Source organism: Molossus molossus, unplaced genomic scaffold (genome assembly GCF_014108415.1).
Source record: "Molossus molossus isolate mMolMol1 unplaced genomic scaffold, mMolMol1.p scaffold_m16_p_9, whole genome shotgun sequence".
In the NCBI taxonomy this organism is placed as follows: domain Eukaryota; kingdom Metazoa; phylum Chordata; class Mammalia; order Chiroptera; family Molossidae; genus Molossus; species Molossus molossus.
Window position 1 is genome coordinate 97625584 of NW_023425403.1, and position 17351 is coordinate 97642934.

Sequence of the window (17351 nt, forward strand, 5' to 3'; positions counted from 1 at the left end):
TTACCAGATTTCAGGTTATACTACAAAGCCACTGTAATCAAAACAGACTGGTACTGGCACAAGAACAGGCATATAGACCAGTGGAACAGAACAGAGAACCCAGAAATGGACCCAAGGCAATATTCTCAATTAATATTTGACAAAGGTGGCAAGAGCATACAGTGGAGTAAAGACAGCCTTTTTAATAAATGGTGTTGGGAAAATTGGACAGCTACATGAAAAAAAAAAAAAAAATGAAATTAGACCATCAACTTACACCATACACAAGAATAAACTCAAAATGGATAACAGACTTAAATGTGACTCAAGAATCCATAAAAATCCTAGAAGAAAATGTAGGCAACAAAATTTCAGACATCATACGCAGCAGAATTTTTACTGATACATCACCTAAGGCAACAGAAACAAAGGAGAAAATGAACACATGGGACTACATCAAACTCAAAAGCTTCTGCACAGCAAAAGATACAATTATCAAAATGGAAAGGCAACCCACTGTATGGGAGAGCATCATTGCCAATGATATATCAGATAAGGGGTTAATTTCCAATATATAGAGAGTGCTCATACAACTCAACAAAAGGAAGACAAAAAACCCAATTAAAAAATGGGCAGACGAACTAAATAGACACCTCTCCAAACAGGACATACAAATGGCTGAGAGACATATGAAGAAATGCTCAACATCACTAATCATCAGAGAGATGCAAATTAAAACAACAATGAGGTATCACCTCACACCTGTCAGAATGGCCACCATCAACAAATCATCAACCAACAAGTGTTGGCGAGGGTATGGTGAAAAGGGGACTCTAGTACACTGTTGGTGGGAAAGTAGACTGGTGCAGCCACTATGGAAAACACTATGGTGTTACCTCAAAAAATTAAAAATTGAACTTCCATTTGACCCAGTGATCCCACTTCTAGGAATATACCCTAAGAAGCCTGAAACACCACTCAGAAAGAATATATGTACCCCATGTTCATATCAGCCCCATTTACAATAGCTAAGATCTGGAAACAGCCCAAATGTCCATCAGTAGATGAATGCATGAAAAAGCAGTGGTACATATACACAATTGGGTACTATGCAGTGATAAGAAAGATCTCTTATCCTTTGAGACGACATGGAAGGACCTGGAAAGTATTATCCTAAGCGAAACTAGCCATACAGAGAAAGACAAGTATCATATGATTTCACTTATTTGTGGAATATAATGAACATTAACAGTCTGAGGAATGGTGTAGTCCCAGAGACAAGGAAGCGGGGTACAGACTGACAATCCCCAGAAGAGAGGTTAGTGGGGGAGAGATAAACCACAGAACTTATATGCATGTATGTATGAGCAATGGACATGGACAACAAAGCTGGGGACAGGGCAGGGAGGGAGGAGAAGGGGGGAATAAGTGGGGGCAAAAGGAGAAATAACTGTAATAAAAATAAATTAATTAATTAATAATAATAAAAAAGAATATCTTGGTGAGATAAACCAAAGACCTTATATGCATGTATGTGTAACCAGTGGACATAGATAACAATAATGCTGTGGGGGGTGGGGGGGCACAAGGTCGGGAGAGGGTTTCTAGGGTGGGGGGAAAGGAGAAACATCTGAAACAAAAATAAATTAATAAAAATTGCAAAAAAAAAAAAAGGAAGACAATCCAATTAAAAATGGGCAGAGATATTAGGTAAAAAAAAGAAAAACAAAAAAACAAAAAAAAAGGGGCAGAGGACCTGAATAGACAATTCTCCAAAGAGGACATACCAACAGTCAAGAGACATATGAAGAAATGCTCAACATCACTAATCATCAGAGAGATGCAAATTAAAACAACAATGAGGTCTCACCTTACACCTGCCAGAATGACTGCCATCAACAAATCATCAAACAACAAGTGCTAGACAGGATGTGGAGAAAAGGGTACCCTAGTACACTGTTGGTGGGAATGCAGACTGGTGCAGCCACTATGGAAAACAGTATGGAGTTTCCTCAAAAAAATTAATAATGGAACTGCCATTTGACCTAGTGATTCCACTTCTAGGAGTATATCCTAAGAAGCCTGAAACACTAATCAAGAAGAATACATGCACCTCTATGTTCATAGCAGAGCTACGTACAATAGCTGAGATCTGGAAACAGCCCAAGTGTCCATCAGTAGATGAGTAGATATAAAAGCTATGGTACATGTACACAATGGAATACTAAGCCACTGTAAAAACGAAGGATCTCTTACCCTTGAGACAGCATAGAAGGACATGGAAAATATTATTCCAAGTGAAATAAGCCAGTCAGAGAAAGACAAATATCACATGATCTCACTTATATGTAGACTCTAATGAAGAAAATAAGCTTACGAACAAAATAGATCCAGAGACATGGAAGTAGGGAATAGACTGAGGAAACTCAGAAGAAAGGTGTTGTGGCACGAGAGAACCAAGAGACCACCAGAGCCAAAGTAAAGCCAAATAGAGAGCAAAGCCAACCCGAGTTCTTGGAGATCAGCCCTGGGGCCTCCAAATATTGTGGTGCGACAGAGTCAAAGAAAGACCATCAGAAATTGAAGTCCAAATAGAAGCCGTTCATTAGCCGGCCCGCGTCTGATTCCGAACACCCCTGTGACAGAGTCTTCGGAATCAGCCCCGACACGCTTCATTACCTGCCTTTTATACCTTACAGCAAATAGGATCTTCTTGATGTAATGCCCAGGGCCACAGCAATGCTGTATAGAATTAGTTTGCCTTGCGGATAACAGGATCACCCAGGCACACCTAGGTATTTCAGGTATTTCAAGGTACATTGGGTCACACTTAGCCCCGAGCTGCACAAACACAATGCAAGCCTGATTCCTTGAGATTGTGGGAAAGGTCGGGTCTCTGACTCAAGACCTCCAGGCTCCGTGGACTCTGTCAGGCACTGTCAGGCACATAGCTGGCTCCCAACAATTTATTGGTTCAGGGAGTATTCCAATTTACTGAAGTTATTTAGACTAAACAGGTTCAGCTAGAGGGCACACAGTGACTTTCCCAATCATCAGTTATGGAGCAGCACAGTAATTTACCAATCATCAGTTATGGGGTTATAAACATGCCAGCACAAGGGGAGCAAGGGTCGGGAGATACATATGCATATATGCATAACCAATGAACACAAATAATAGTGCGGTGAAGGCGGAGGTGGGGAGTAGAAAGAAGGGGGTCAGTAGGAGAAAAAAGTAGGGACACCTGTAATACTTTCAACAATAAAGATAAATTTTAAATGGAAAAAAAAATAGCCCTGGCCAGTTTGGCTCAGCAGTTAGAACATCATATCGAGGACTGAAGAGTTGTGGGTTCAATTCCCAGTCAAGGGCATGTATCTGGGTTGCAGGTTCAATCCCTGACCCCAGCAGGGGTCGTGCGGGAGGCAACCAATCGATGTCTCTCTCTCACATCAGTTTCTCTCTCTCTCCCCTTTCCTCCCTTCCACTCTTTCTAAAAATCAATGGAAAAATATCCTCAGGTGAGGATAAAAAAATATAAATAAATAAGTAAATAAATAAAATAATAAAAAAAGTAAATGGGAAAGAATGAGCACTGGCCAGACCCCCATGGGGGAAGAACTCCCTCCACTGTTAACACCCGTAGAGGTATGGAGTTTGTTTTACTGTTTTATTACCCCACTTTTATATATCCAATTCTACTAAATCAATCCAGAAAATGTAAGTATAAAAGATGGATGTCAAATCCAACATACATGAGGTAGGTTGATTGACAAAATTCCTAATAATGCCAGTGACTATTATTCCCAGTTAAAATTTTTTTTAATTTAAAAAATCAATAAAAACATATTTAGAAAAAGAAAATAAACCAGTAAATGTTCATTCACTTCCCCAGTCGCATTAGCCATATTTCAAGTACTCCATGGCTACATATGACTACATCATATGGCTACCTCTTCAACAACAAAAAAAAGAAAGAAAAGAAAGCAGGTGGTGTGATAAGGAGTGACTGAGGTTCAGTTTTGGGAAGGTCCTTGTGGAGGTGACCTGAGGAAGATAAGGCAGTCAGAAAAGTGCACCACCCTAGGGAAAAACAGAAAAGTCAGCCATAGAGGAGGGCAGGGTCTCACAGGCCTCGCAGGCCACTCTAGGGAGTGCCATAGGAGCCAGAGGGATACGAATTCTTTTCTTTTTATTCTTTCCTTTTTCTTAAAATAAGATTATTGGTTGCTGTTTGGAAAATGGATTTAGGAGGCTGAGTGAACAAGAGTCAACTCATTCATACTTGTCAAAACAAAACAAAACAATACAAAACAAAATGTGTTCCCTTTTCATACTGGATTAAAAGCCAGCTGAATATACCACTGAATATGAATAAGAATTTGAACTTCTTCATTTTACCTTTGCAAAATTGATCTCTTTTATAACACAGTGCTTGCTATCCAGTTTTCCTTTGGCCAAGTATGCTTTCCCAAAGGCACCTTCCCCAATGGCCTTAATCACATCATATTTATCCATGGTTTCCAAAACATAAAGGTTCCTGAAATTAGAGAAATAAAATTTAATTGCACACTTTTCATAAAAGTTAATAAAGTTAGAAAATTGATCACTAAGATTAAAAGAACTCATTTTGCTAAAACTTTCCTTCAGATCTCAATCAAGACAGAGTCAAATAACTCTTCTGGATAGGCTCCGAGATCACACTTGGGTTGTAGTTCTGCTCTGGTACACTATAGTGCTGTGATCCCGGGCATTGACACCTCTATAACGCAGTAATGTCCTTGTGCCAGTGTAGTTTTACAAGCCAACCTTTCTCAGTGGTAAAATACTGCCCCCTAGGGGACATTTCGGAACTCTATAGAGTTGTGGGGTTTTTTGTTTTTCCTGTTTTCGGCAGAGACGGAGAGGCACTTCGGTATTTAGAAGCACTTAAGGCGTGGGATACTAAGATTCCAGGATATAAGGGACCGTAGGCACAATAACGGATTGTCGCACGGCCCTACAACATTGGAGTCTCCCACACATTCATGTCCATGGAAAAATCCGTTTATCTGCTGCTAGAACCCAACTCTATTTTACATCTTAATTCAAAGTAATTTTTACACAGTTTTAATTAACAATTTTCGAGGGATGCAACAACTGTAAAATAAGGCTTGTCTGAATTTTGTTTTGTTTGGAACTTGACCGAGAACTGTTCACCATTTTTGGAAAGTCACGCCTCCACCTTCTCCTGGTAGCTGAAACCGGCAGTCGGGCGACTCCTGGCAGGGTGTGGGCACCTGGCTACACAGCACTCGGAGCACTACCAAACATCTACAGATGGAAATACTTTATTATAAACTGTCTCCCCTTCATAAAACAGTTAAGGCATAATGCTGGCTTTTATTTGTTTGTTTTCTTTATTGATTTTAGAAAGAGGGAGAGGGAGAAAGAGATAGAAACATCAATATGAGAGAGAAGATCGATTGGCCGCCTCCTGCATGCCCCTGACCGGGAACTGGGCCCAGAACCGGGGCATGTGCCCTGACTGGGAATGGAACTGTCCACCTCTTGGTGCATGGGTCCAGGCTCAACCACTGAGCCACACCGCTGGGCAAAAGGCTGGCTTTTAATGGACTGAGTGGACAGGTTGTGTTTTTATTTTTTCTTTTTAACAAATTTTAAAGTTGGTTTTTAGAGATTGAGAGGAGGGGAAAGAGAGGGGGACGAGAGGGTGGGGGGCTGGCTGTCTCCCGCAAGCATCCCAACCTGGGATCCAACCCGAAACCTGGATGTGTGCCCTGACCAGGAATCAAACCCTCCACCTTTTGGTGTAGGGGAGGACGCCCAACCACACCAACCAGGTTAGTTAGTTTCTGAGTAATTTGTATCAGAGTAGGAAGGGCGTAGATTGGATGGGATGGACTGTGCACCAGCTCTGCACCCAAAGGAGGCTGCGGACACCCCAGTTTTGAGGGAAGCAGATAGGGGATCGAAACTCAAGGGCAGCACGCGGGAACTAACGGACCCCGACCCTCCCAAGGTGGAACCGGGGAGTGAAAGTTCCAGATTTGGGGCAGAATTGTTCTCCCTTAGAAACACTCGGAAAGGAAGTGCGTAGGCTGCGCACTGCCATGGAGACAGACGCACAGGAGACTGTTCCTCTGCCGCCTGGGTCTCCCGGGGTGTGGGCTCCGTCCTTTACCCTGGGGATCCCAGAGCCCTAGGGAGCAGCTTGGGAAAAGAGCAAGGGTGGTCCACCCGCTGCATACCTGCTCCAACGGCTCCACGGGCGAGAGAAGCCTCCCGGTGCACCTGCGTCCCGCAGCCGCCTCGCCTCCAGGCCGCCAGGGCGGAGCCGTGCGGGGGAACCTGGGCGGGGCGCGGGACCCGAGCCGGGAGAGGACCGGTCCACACCCGGCACCGGCACCGGGAGAGGGGTCAGAGGCCAGGGCGTTTGGAGACCCGGCGGTGTCACCTCCCGTTGCCTTGGGTCGGAACTCCTTTGCTAACTCAGCAAGCTCACCGCTCCCGTTGTTTGTGGCGTACCAGCAGCTTTGCATATATTATCTCATTTGCAACAATCCAGCAAGGTAGTAGACTCCCAGTTCTACAAATGAGCTAAACTGAGACTGTTAAGTTTCTTGTGCAGGGTCTCAAATACTAAGAGATGGACACTTGGCTGTGTATATGGCATCAGCGCAATTGGATGTCTAGGCATATTTTGTTTATGTTTATTAAACTTAATAAGTATGACAGGTGTTTCATTTGGTTGTGGGGCAGTGTTCTTAGATACTGTCTTCTCCTCATGATCCAACTTTTCAGCTTTGTGGTGATACTGTTTTTGCAAGGAATGGTAGGAATCATTCTCACCGCTGAAATTAGTGGATGGTGTTGTTTTTTTGGTTCCAAATTTTTATTTCTGCATTAGCCATGGAGGGACAACTTCTGGTAGCACATATCCTTCTGCTGTTATATGGAGTCTCTGCTTTAATTTCTGTTTCCTTAAAAATATGTGTTTTTTTGTTTTTTGTTTTTTTAGAGAGAGAGGAAGGGTGGGGGGAGAGAGAGAGAGAGAGAGAGAGAGAGAGAGGGAGAAGGCACCTGGCAGGTGTGACTCAGTAACTGAGCAACGACCCATGCACCAAGAGGTCGCTGATTCGATTCCTGGTCAGGGCACATGCCCAGGCTGTGGGCCAAATCCCCAGTGGGGGGCATGCAGGAGGCGGCCAGTGTTCTCTCTCATCAATGTTTCTCTCTGTCTCTCCCTCCCTTTTCCTCTCTCTCTAAAAATCAATAAAGAAAAAAACATTGATGTGAGAGAGAAACATCAATCGGTTTCCTCGAGTACATACTCTGACCAGGGATCAAACCTCCAACATGGGCATGTGCCCTGACCAGGAATCCAACCAGTGACCTTTTGGTGTACGAGACAATGCTTAACCAACTGAGGCGCACTGGCCAGGGCTAATTTCCTTTTTTTAAAAAAATTGAATTTATCTAGGATACAAACATAATTGGGCCAAATACACAGAGGACTTTGAACTCTTAAATTGGACCAGCAAACTGCTACAGTGCAACTCTCATGCAGATCTAACATTTGACTATTGGAACAATTGAAGTAAAGATGTATTTTTTGTTCATTTTTATAGAACTTTTGAATACTATATTGAATTTGTATAGAGAGGTGTTATTAGACAGCCACTTGAATTAGAGGGAGCAGGCTGTCCCCAACCTTGATTCTTGTCTTATATAAATTTATATGAGAGGTCTTGATTGCATTGTGATAAAGTGAATTTATTAAAAAATTAAAGCATGCTCATTTATTAAAGAAGCAGGACAAGCATATCTATACATCTGGCTTATGAAAATGGAAATTAATTTTCCCCTGGATCATAGGCTTTTTATTGGGTTAAAATTACTAGTAGTACACAATTGATCAAAATAAAATAAATTACATTGATAAATACTAATTAATTATAAAAAGTAAAATTGTATCAGAAAGTCATCTCTTAAAGACCTGAATGGGCTTTCTTCTTCCTCCCTCCCAATTAGTTCAGTTAGTATCTATAGAAGAATGCTAACTTTTTGCTGGAATAGACAAGATTTAATATTCTCTTGTTTTTCTCTCTTTAAAGCTGTAAGTGCTGAGAAACAGCATTCATATAAGTAAATGAAATTGGAAGTTTTGTTAAAAGAGTCCCTCAATTCTTGCCTACTTGTATATCATGACTCATATAGTAATCTATCACTAAAAATGGTTTATAACCATTGAGTCTCTTGAAATTTTACTTTATTTTATCCTCACCCGAGGACGTTTTTGCATTCATCTTCAGATAGAGAGCAAGGGAGAGAGGGAGGGAGAGAGAAACATCGATGTGAGAGAGACACATCGACTGGCTGCCACCCACATGACCCCCACTGGGGCGGGGACAAACTGCAACCGAGGTACATGCCCTTAGCGGGAACCAAACCTGGGACTCTCTATTCTGAGGGCCGACGCTCTAACCGCTGAGCCAAACCGGCCAGGGCTTGAAATTTTATTAAAAGCAAAACCCTGACCCAGCCCATGTGGCTCAGTGCTTGAACGAACTGAGAGGTCCCCGTTCAATTCCCAGTCAGGGCACATGCCTGGGCTGCAGGCTCCATCTCCAGTAGGGGGTGTGCAGGAGGCAGCCAATATCATTGATGTCTCTCTCTCACACTGATGTTTCTCTCTCTCTTTCTCTTCCTCTCTCTCTAAAATCAGTAAAATATATTTTTTAAAAAAGTAAAACCCTGCAAGCCATCTGATTTCAAAAGGATTTGTCATTCAATCAAGACACATTCAGTCTCTCAATAACTATACATAATTCCAAGTTCCCTTTGTTTGATGGTTTGGAAATGTTTACAATAAGATTTAAGATGACTAAGAGGTATAGATATAGTACTTATGGAAGCTGAGTATCTGCAATATCCTTAAAACTATCCCTGCCTACCTTATTCTTGAAGCCTTTAGGAATGGTGAAAAAAAGGAAGAGCTAGCCTAAGTAACTTTGAGAAATGATGTTTTGACTGGAATGGTAAGGTTAAAGAACGATACATAAAATCTATTTTAGTTGGTAAATTTGTTTCTCACAGGGGTGTGAGTTAATTTGGAAACTGCTTTACATGTATACTGATGTTGAACAACTAAGTGGATGCTGGATGGTACACGCCAGGTTTCTTGCTGTCAAACGCAGAAGTTACAGAAAAGCAAGGGGGGAAGGCTAGAATGAACCCTGTGGTACAGGATTAGAGTCAACACATCAGTATAAACTGATGCTTAGCTTAATATGCATACAGATAAAGAAATGACTAGAGAGATGTGAGTATATATACACATGATAATATATATATATAATTTCCTGGCTCTTTCTGCTGAGGGCCTAGAAGCAATGACACCCCTGTAGCAACAAGCACACCCAGCACTCAGATATTGGTTTCTAAACAATGAAAGAAACGAGGACTCGTTGAAGAAATGGCTGATTCTGGGGCTGGTGTAGAGAAGATAAAAGATAAGTCCAGACCATCTTCTTATAGTGCCAGAAAGCAAGGAGGTGCTCAAAACATAAAAAGATGAGGGCATCTCCAAGGGACAAAGGAGTCAACCTGAAACAACTCCCAATGGCCAAAGCTAGAACAATTTAAGCAGCAGAATGACTTAGTATTGGATCACACCCTGCCCCCCATTCAGGAGGTGGAGCTTAATTTCCCGCCACTTGAGTACCGGCTAGATGTAGTGGTTGGCTTAGAGTGAACAGATAATGGAAATGGAAAATTAGTAACAAGTCATGTTACCACATTCTCCCTGATATGATGTGATGGGAAGAGCAATTCACTTTGGTATTCTTCCCCCAAACCCTTAAGCTCAGTCTCATTATGAGAAAAACATCAGACAAACTCAAATTGAGGAACATTCTACAAAATACCTAACCAGTACTCCTCAAAAATCTCAAGGTCCTGAAAAATAAGGAAAGACAGAGACAGTCAGAGAGCAGAGGAGACTAAGGCTGACTAAATGTTTATATAAACTGGGGAGGGGTGTGTGTGTGAAGGTCTGTAGTAGTTTTTGTACATTAAGATAAAATATGTTTAGCCCTGGTCGGTTTGGTTCAACAGTTAGAGCGTCCGCCCTTGGACTGAAGAGTCGCAGGTTCAATTCTGCTCAAGGGCACGTACCTCAGTTGAGATTAGGTCCCCAGCCCTGGTTGGGTTGTGCAGGAGCCAACCAATCAATGTGTTTCTCTCACTTCGATGTTTCTCTCTCTCCCTCTCCCACTCTATCTGAAGATAAATGGAAAAATACCCTCAGGTGAGGATAAACAAACAAACAAAAAGAATAAAAAAAGTTCAAATCTTTTAAAAAATGTTTTATTGATTTGAGAGAGAGGAAGGGAGAGGGAGATAGAAACATCAAGGAGAGAGAAACACTGATAGGCAACTTCCTGCACGCTCCCTACTGGGGATCTAGTCCACAACCCGGGCATGTGCTCTGACTGGGAATCAAACCTGCGACCTCTCAGTGCATAGGACAACACTGAGTGACACTGGCCAGAGCAAAATGTTTACATCTTTAGAAGCTCTTTGTATTCCGTATTTCAGCAGATCCTTATTAATGATCCTACTGTATTTTCACAACTGTTTTCCTCCTATTCTTCACTGAGGATTGTTCCCTACATCAGGTCAGGTTTATGCTATTCCCACACTTGCCCCTGTGGGATCCCCTGGGAGGAGGTTGTTTATTCTTTAGTAAATATTCTCACCTCACTAACAGAGCACGAATTTAATGACAGGATCCAGCACAGTGTGTCATGGTGACCATATATGGTGGGATACTATCATCTATATTAGTTTCATTGCATTCTAATTTCTGATACTTTCCATACTGATTCCTTACTGTTGGCTCTATTCCTTTCTCGTGTACAGGGCTGACTTCTGAGAAGATATGCAGCCTATCCCACTCTTCCCAGGGTGGGTCCTCTGACCTGGGCCCTTCTGTGTATTCTGTGAGGGGCTGTATTTAAGGACACCTGGTAGTCAGTAAAGATCACTGAAGATCATTGATCACTACCCAGAGATAGGTCTTATTGAAAAACTGCACACATTATTATGTTATAATTAAATATATTTAGATTCTCAAATCTTTAGGAAATGTAAAAAGGGTTACATAGTAATAAAAAGAAATCATGACAATGCAAATAATATTAGGGGCTGTTCTCATGCTCCCCAGTCAGCATCCCAGTGAGATAGATATTATTATCCTCAGGTTACAGTTGAGGAAATTCGGACCCAAAGAGTTTAAAGTAATTTCCCACAATCACACACAATGAGCATCTAATTTCTGTTCTCTTTGACTGCAGGGCCCAAAGTTTACTTCTCCTTTGAGTTCAAAAACTCACAAGAGTTGTAGATTTTTTAAACTAATCAGGAACAATTTTAAATATTCAAAGTCCACCCCTTCTGTTTCCAAGGGAAAATATACATTCTGTTAGCTAATACTATTCAAACATAAATTCCTCACTTTAAACAACTACTCAGTGTGACTAAGGAACGTTTCCTTGGGCATCAGCCGTCAGACGCTTCCCTGCCAGCCAGCTCTCTGCTTCAGTTCTGACACCCAGTCGTAGTTGTCGTCTTCCTCAAAGTCCCTGTGAGAAAATGAGATGAATATTAAGCCTCCAAATTAGAAGTATGGTATTTGTTGATGGGTTCAAAACAGAACACCATAACAATATTTACATTTTTAAAAAACCAGCTCCTGAAGAGAGAAAAAAATTGTTAGTTCTTCCAAAAGAACACCTTTTTCACTCTTTCTGTAATATTTTCAATAAACATGTAATATAGTAAAAAATAAGTCCAAGCTGAACAACTTTAAACACATGGCTCAGCCAGGAATTCAGTAATTGCCATCACACATTACCTATCTTAGACAAAAGATCAAATTATGTTCATTTATGATGTAAACCTCCTATTAAACCTGACATTATTAAGGTATAATTTAAGACACACACACAAACACACACACACTAAAGCTTTCTAGGTATATCATAACGTACGTGTCTTCCTCATCCAGTCTAGGTTCGATTCTCTCTGGATCCAAAATGACAGCATCGTAACCTCCGTCAACACTGTCTGATGTTTCTGTTTCTTCAGACAAGGGACCTTTCAAGAACCCTTCTGAACCTTCAGAGGAATATTAACAGAAATCATGTGAATTTAAACGGCATTCATTTCCTGCATGTTGAACTAAAATCCTCCAAAAGCTTGTTGGCTAATTGAGGACGACACCCTGTTCTATGTCTTCTGCAGTGCATCCCCACATTACCCACCTGATTTCTGGCATAAAATAGGCCCAGTAAGCATCAGTATGTATATTAAATTTAAATACATTACTTTCTTGCCCTGGCCTGTTTGGTTCAGCGGTCAGAGAGTCGGCCTGCAGAAAAATGAGTTGTGGGTTCGATTTTGGTCAAGGGCACATTCCTTGGTTGCGGTTTGTCCCCAGCCTGGTCAGGTCGTGCAGGAGGCAACCAGTCAATATGTCTCCCTCACATCGATGTTTCTCTCTCTCCCTCCCTCCCTCCAACTCTATTTAATGATAAATAGAAAAATATCTTCGAGTGAGGATTAAAAAAAAAAACTACTACTTTCTTGCCCTGCTTGGTGTGGTTCAGTGGTTAGAGCATCAGCCCTCACACTGAAGGGTCATAGTTTGATTCCCGATCAAGGGCATGTAACTGAGTTGCAGGTTCCATCCCTGGCCCTGGCTGAGGCATGAGTGGGAGTTAACCAATCAGTGTGTCTCTCTCACATCGATGTTTCTCAGTCTTTCTCTCTCTCTCCACATCCCTCCCTCCCTTCTGCTCCCTCTAAAAAAAAACAATGAAAAAAATATCCTTGGTTGAAGATTAACAACTACAACAAAAAAAATACTACTTTCTTGGCCCTGGCCGGGTAGTTCAGTTGATTAGAGCATCATCCCAACACACCAAGGTTGCAGGTTTGATCCTTAGGGTATATACAAGAATCAACCAATGAATGAATAAACCAGCAAATGGATGTTTCACACTCTCTCTCTCAAATCTATAAATAAAAAAAAATTTTTAATACTACTTTCTTCTGTCCTGGCTGGTTTGGCTTGGTTGTTGGAGTGTCAGCACTTGGACCAAAGAGTCACAGGTTTGATTCTGGTCGAGGGCACGTACCTCAGTTGTAGTTAGTCCCTGGCCCTGGTCGGGATCGTGCAGGAGGCAACCAGTGGATGCGCCTCTCTCACATCGATTTCTCTCTCTCTCTCTCTCTCCCTCCCACTCACTCTATCTGAAGATAAATGGAAAAATATCCTCAGGTAAGGATTAAAAAAAAAAAATACTACTCTCTCCAAAAGAAAAGTTCAGAATACAGTTAAAACTCTCATATACAAAAATTTATATTAAAGCATTAAAAGTTATCTTTGGATAGTCAGATTACAGTTTCACTGTTACCAAGTCTGGACTGTAAAGTCACCAGTATACCTGCATAAATTAAAAAAAAAACAAAAAAAAAAACAAGCTACTCTGCAAAGAAAGAAGTCATGATTATTTTTTTTTTCTTATGTTTTTATTGAGTTTTTTTAGAGAGAGAGAGAGAAATATTGATCAGCTGCCTCCTGCACACCCCCTACTGGTTATTGAGCTCGAAACCTGGGCATGTGCCCTGACCAGGAATCAAACTGGGACCTCTCAGTCCATCGGATGCTCAATCCACTGAGCACACTGGCCAGGCTAATCACATGATTATTAAAATAAGCAAACAAATGAGCAAATAGGAGTACTGTAATTCTATGGGAAATTTTCATTATAGCTTAAGACTATCTAGAAAAGTCAAGAAAACCTATAAATAAAATGCTATGAGTTATTTTATAGCTTGAAAATCAAAGGGTTTCTGGGAGGTGAAAATGGGGAGTTACTGTTTAAAGGGCACAGAGTCTGTTTTGGAAGATGGGACAGTTCTGGAGACAATGGTGGCGACGGCTGCTCGACAGTGTGAATGAGCTTGAGGCCCCTGAACTGTACACTTAAAACTGTTCAGAATTGTACGTTATGTATATTTTACCTCAATTAAAAAAAAGGGGGGGGTTCAATGGTTACGTAACAAACATAAATCACCTGGTCTATATATTGTGTATGTTTGAAATGCCAAGCTGAGATCAGCATTCTTAAGGATGTTCAACAAGGTTTCAGGCGTCTCTTTGAGCCACTGCTTACGAGTATTATTTCCACTGTACTGTATTACAGAACCACCAATTGTGAAAAGATAAAAAATAGGGCCAAATAAAAAATATTTTCAGCACATTATCTTCCAGATCATATTTCAAGAAAAATTAATTATATTTTACTCTCTACTAAAATCTATTTCATTCACCTGTGTGACACCTAATATCCTTCACAGAGTGTCATTTAAAAAAATCTATAGCCCATGAAACAACTATTTAGAAAATGTCCCACAACAGTAATACTCAGCCTGACTACCGACCTCTGCCTTCCTCTGCGGATGAGCTGGAGGTGAGCAGGGCTGTGTCCTCCAGGGCCGCAAGCGCTGCGGTGGGTGCACCCTTCTCCCACTGTCGCCGGACAGCACTCGGCGGGCTGGCTCTCCTTGGGTGGACTGACTCACCAACTGGTTTTCAAATGTAAAAAAGAACTGCTGAGCACATTCTTTTCATTTATTTATCTATATCCAGACATGTATTTCTCTAACAACAAATATTTCTTTTCTCTTTCAAACTCTAACATGTTCTTCAAGTCTAAGTAGTAAAGGAAGTGAAAAAACAAATCCAGATGAAAAAGTAAAACAAATCATTAAGGTTCATTCGTTCATTCATTCATTCATTTTTATCCTCACCTGAGGACATTTTTCCATTTTTTGTTCAGATAGAGGGGAAGGGGGGGGAGAGAGAGAGAGAGAGAGAGAGAGAGAGAGAGAGAGAGAAACATCGACGTGAAAGGGACACATCGAGTGGTCGCCACCCACACGACCATCCAGGGTCGGGGACAAACTGCAACCGAGGTACATGCCCTTAGCGGGAACCAAACCCGGGTGTCTCTGGACCACAGGCCGATGCTCTAACCGCTGAGCCAAACCAGCCAGGGCCATTAAGGTACATTTTTAAAAAACAATATGCACAGCCCTGGCTGGTTTGGCTCTGCGGTTGGAGCATCAGCCTGCAGACCAATGAGTCACGGGTTCGATCCTGGTGAAGGGTATGTACCTTGGTTGTGGTTTGTCCCTGGCCCTGGTCGGGTTGTGCGGGAGACAACCAGTCGACATGTCTCTCTCTCTCCCACTCTATCTGAAGATAAATAGAAAAAATATCTTCGGGTAAGGATTAAAATAAAGTATATATTTACATAATACACGCTGTACAAGAATGAAGCCTTGAGAAGACAGATACACACTGAATGTCATGCTTTTCATGGTGGAGAGCATAACAAATATTAGTTTTTCTAAAGGCTAATAATTTATTTATTAATAAACACTATTCTCTCTTTTTTTATGGATAAGACATTTCTGAAATAAATTACTGGATAAGCAAACAAAAATCTGCATGTGTCCACATGTTTATGACACCTCTGATCTAGGAAGGCAACAATGGGCACTCCTCCTCCACTTCCCAGCCCCTCCTTTACACAGTGGTAAGAATCCGAAGAATGTACCTTTCTCTTCTCTGTTTATTCTCCTCAATGCACTTGCAACTGAATTTTCATTAATTCTTTCTAAATCAGGGTGGCTGCACTTTCTACCTTGTTCTTCCCTTTGCTTTAAAAGAGATTAAAAATACAGATTAAACAATGCTTGAATTGCTATAAAAAGGTAAACAACTATACAAAGTCATCTATTTTAATTTTAAATAAAGATGAATAAATTAAAGACAGTAATAATTATAGAACCCTACACATAAGTGTATATTAATATCCATATACATCATACATATGCATATTAAAAATAATACATTCATATATGTATATTAAGTCAGACATTACTAGTTATAAATATCATTCAATGCAAATATGAAGAGGTATACACACATGCACACAAAATGATAGGTATTTGAGAATTGTTGTTTTTTTTTAAGTCTTTTTTAAACATGTTTTTATTGCCCTGGTCGGTTTGGCTCAGCGTCTAGAGCGTCAGCCCACGAACCAAAGAGTTGCAGGTTTGAATCTGATCAAGGGCACGTACCTCAGTTACGGTTTGGTCCCTGACCCTGGTCGAGTGGTAAGGGAGGCAACCAGTTGATGTGTTTCTCTCACATCAATGTTTCTCTCTCCCTCCCACTCTATCTGAAGATAAATGAAAAAAGTGTCCTCAGGTGAGTGTTTAAAATATAAAATAAAATGTTTTATTGATTTTTTAGAGAGAGGAAAGGAAAGAGGAAGAAAGTGAGACATCAATATGAGAGAAGCATTGATTGGTTGCCGCCTGTACAGCACCCAACCTGATCAGGAATTGAACTAGTGACCTTTTGGTGCACAGGATGATGCTCAACCAACTGAGCCACTCTGGCCAGGGCTTGAAAGGTCTTCGCAGAGGAAATAATAAAAAATTTTAATATGGTTTGCTATATTGGGCTTTTAATACTGGAAATATCAAAATGAGATATTTTATAAAGTTGCTATATATGGCTAAAATGTTCCCACTTAATTCAGTATTTTTCCAAATTATCTAAGCTTTTGATTTCATGAAGTATAGCAACGTACTATCTAGTCTTTAAATCTGCATGTATTTTGAGAAGGAATATATATCCAGTGCCTTGACAGTCTCCAACACATAGGTCTTCAATGATTTGTTGAATGAGTCAATAAATTAAACAGTAGGCTGTAGCTGGCACTTTGTTTTCATTTTTTTTGTACAGTGGTTCTCAAACTTCTCTCCCCACACATCCAGGGGGTATGACTTCAAAGGTCCCTCCCATAGAAGGATGTCAAAACATTGGCAAGGTGGTTGCAATGAGCAGTTTGTAAAAGCTGCTAGGGCCCCTGGTCAGTGTTGCTCAGTGGTTACAGAACTGCTATGTACTGAATGGTGGCAGGTTTGATTCCTGGTCAAGGGCATGTATCTGGGTCACAGGTTTGATCCCCAGGAGGCAACCAATCAAGATGTGTCTCTCTCACATAGATGTTTCTCTCTCCTCCTCACTTCTACTCTCTCTAAACATCAATGGAAAAAATATCCTTGGATGAGGATACCCACCTTCCATCTCTACTGAGAGTCACTCCCAAACATACAGCTGCATCCAACACCACTCCTGGCCCAGCGCCACTCAGCTCTGCCTACACGCCCATCACACCTTGTGGGCCTGCCCAGGACTGTCTTTATCCCTCAATTCTTCT

At 41.2% G+C, this 17351-nt stretch overlaps 2 protein-coding genes across 2 annotated transcripts in view; both read right to left on the bottom strand.

Annotated features, from left to right (window-relative positions):
• NEK5 (NIMA related kinase 5) overlaps nucleotides 1-11551 on the bottom strand; it is a 115257-nt gene extending 103706 nt beyond the window's left edge. The window contains exons 1-2 of the mRNA XM_036249999.1: nucleotides 11501-11551; nucleotides 4381-4519 (exon numbers count right to left, since the gene is read on the bottom strand). Of these exons, the coding sequence (XP_036105892.1) occupies nucleotides 4381-4497 (117 nt within the window). The 5' untranslated portion in view covers nucleotides 4498-4519; nucleotides 11501-11551. The remainder of the gene's footprint in view (nucleotides 1-4380; nucleotides 4520-11500) is intronic.
• NEK3 (NIMA related kinase 3) overlaps nucleotides 11537-17351 on the bottom strand; it is a 28870-nt gene continuing 23055 nt past the window's right edge. The window contains exons 11-15 of the mRNA XM_036250002.1: nucleotides 15675-15777; nucleotides 14495-14637; nucleotides 14127-14262; nucleotides 12036-12162; nucleotides 11537-11627 (exon numbers count right to left, since the gene is read on the bottom strand). Coding sequence (XP_036105895.1) covers nucleotides 11552-11627; nucleotides 12036-12162; nucleotides 14127-14262; nucleotides 14495-14637; nucleotides 15675-15777 — 585 coding nt within the window. The 3' untranslated portion in view covers nucleotides 11537-11551. The remainder of the gene's footprint in view (nucleotides 11628-12035; nucleotides 12163-14126; nucleotides 14263-14494; nucleotides 14638-15674; nucleotides 15778-17351) is intronic.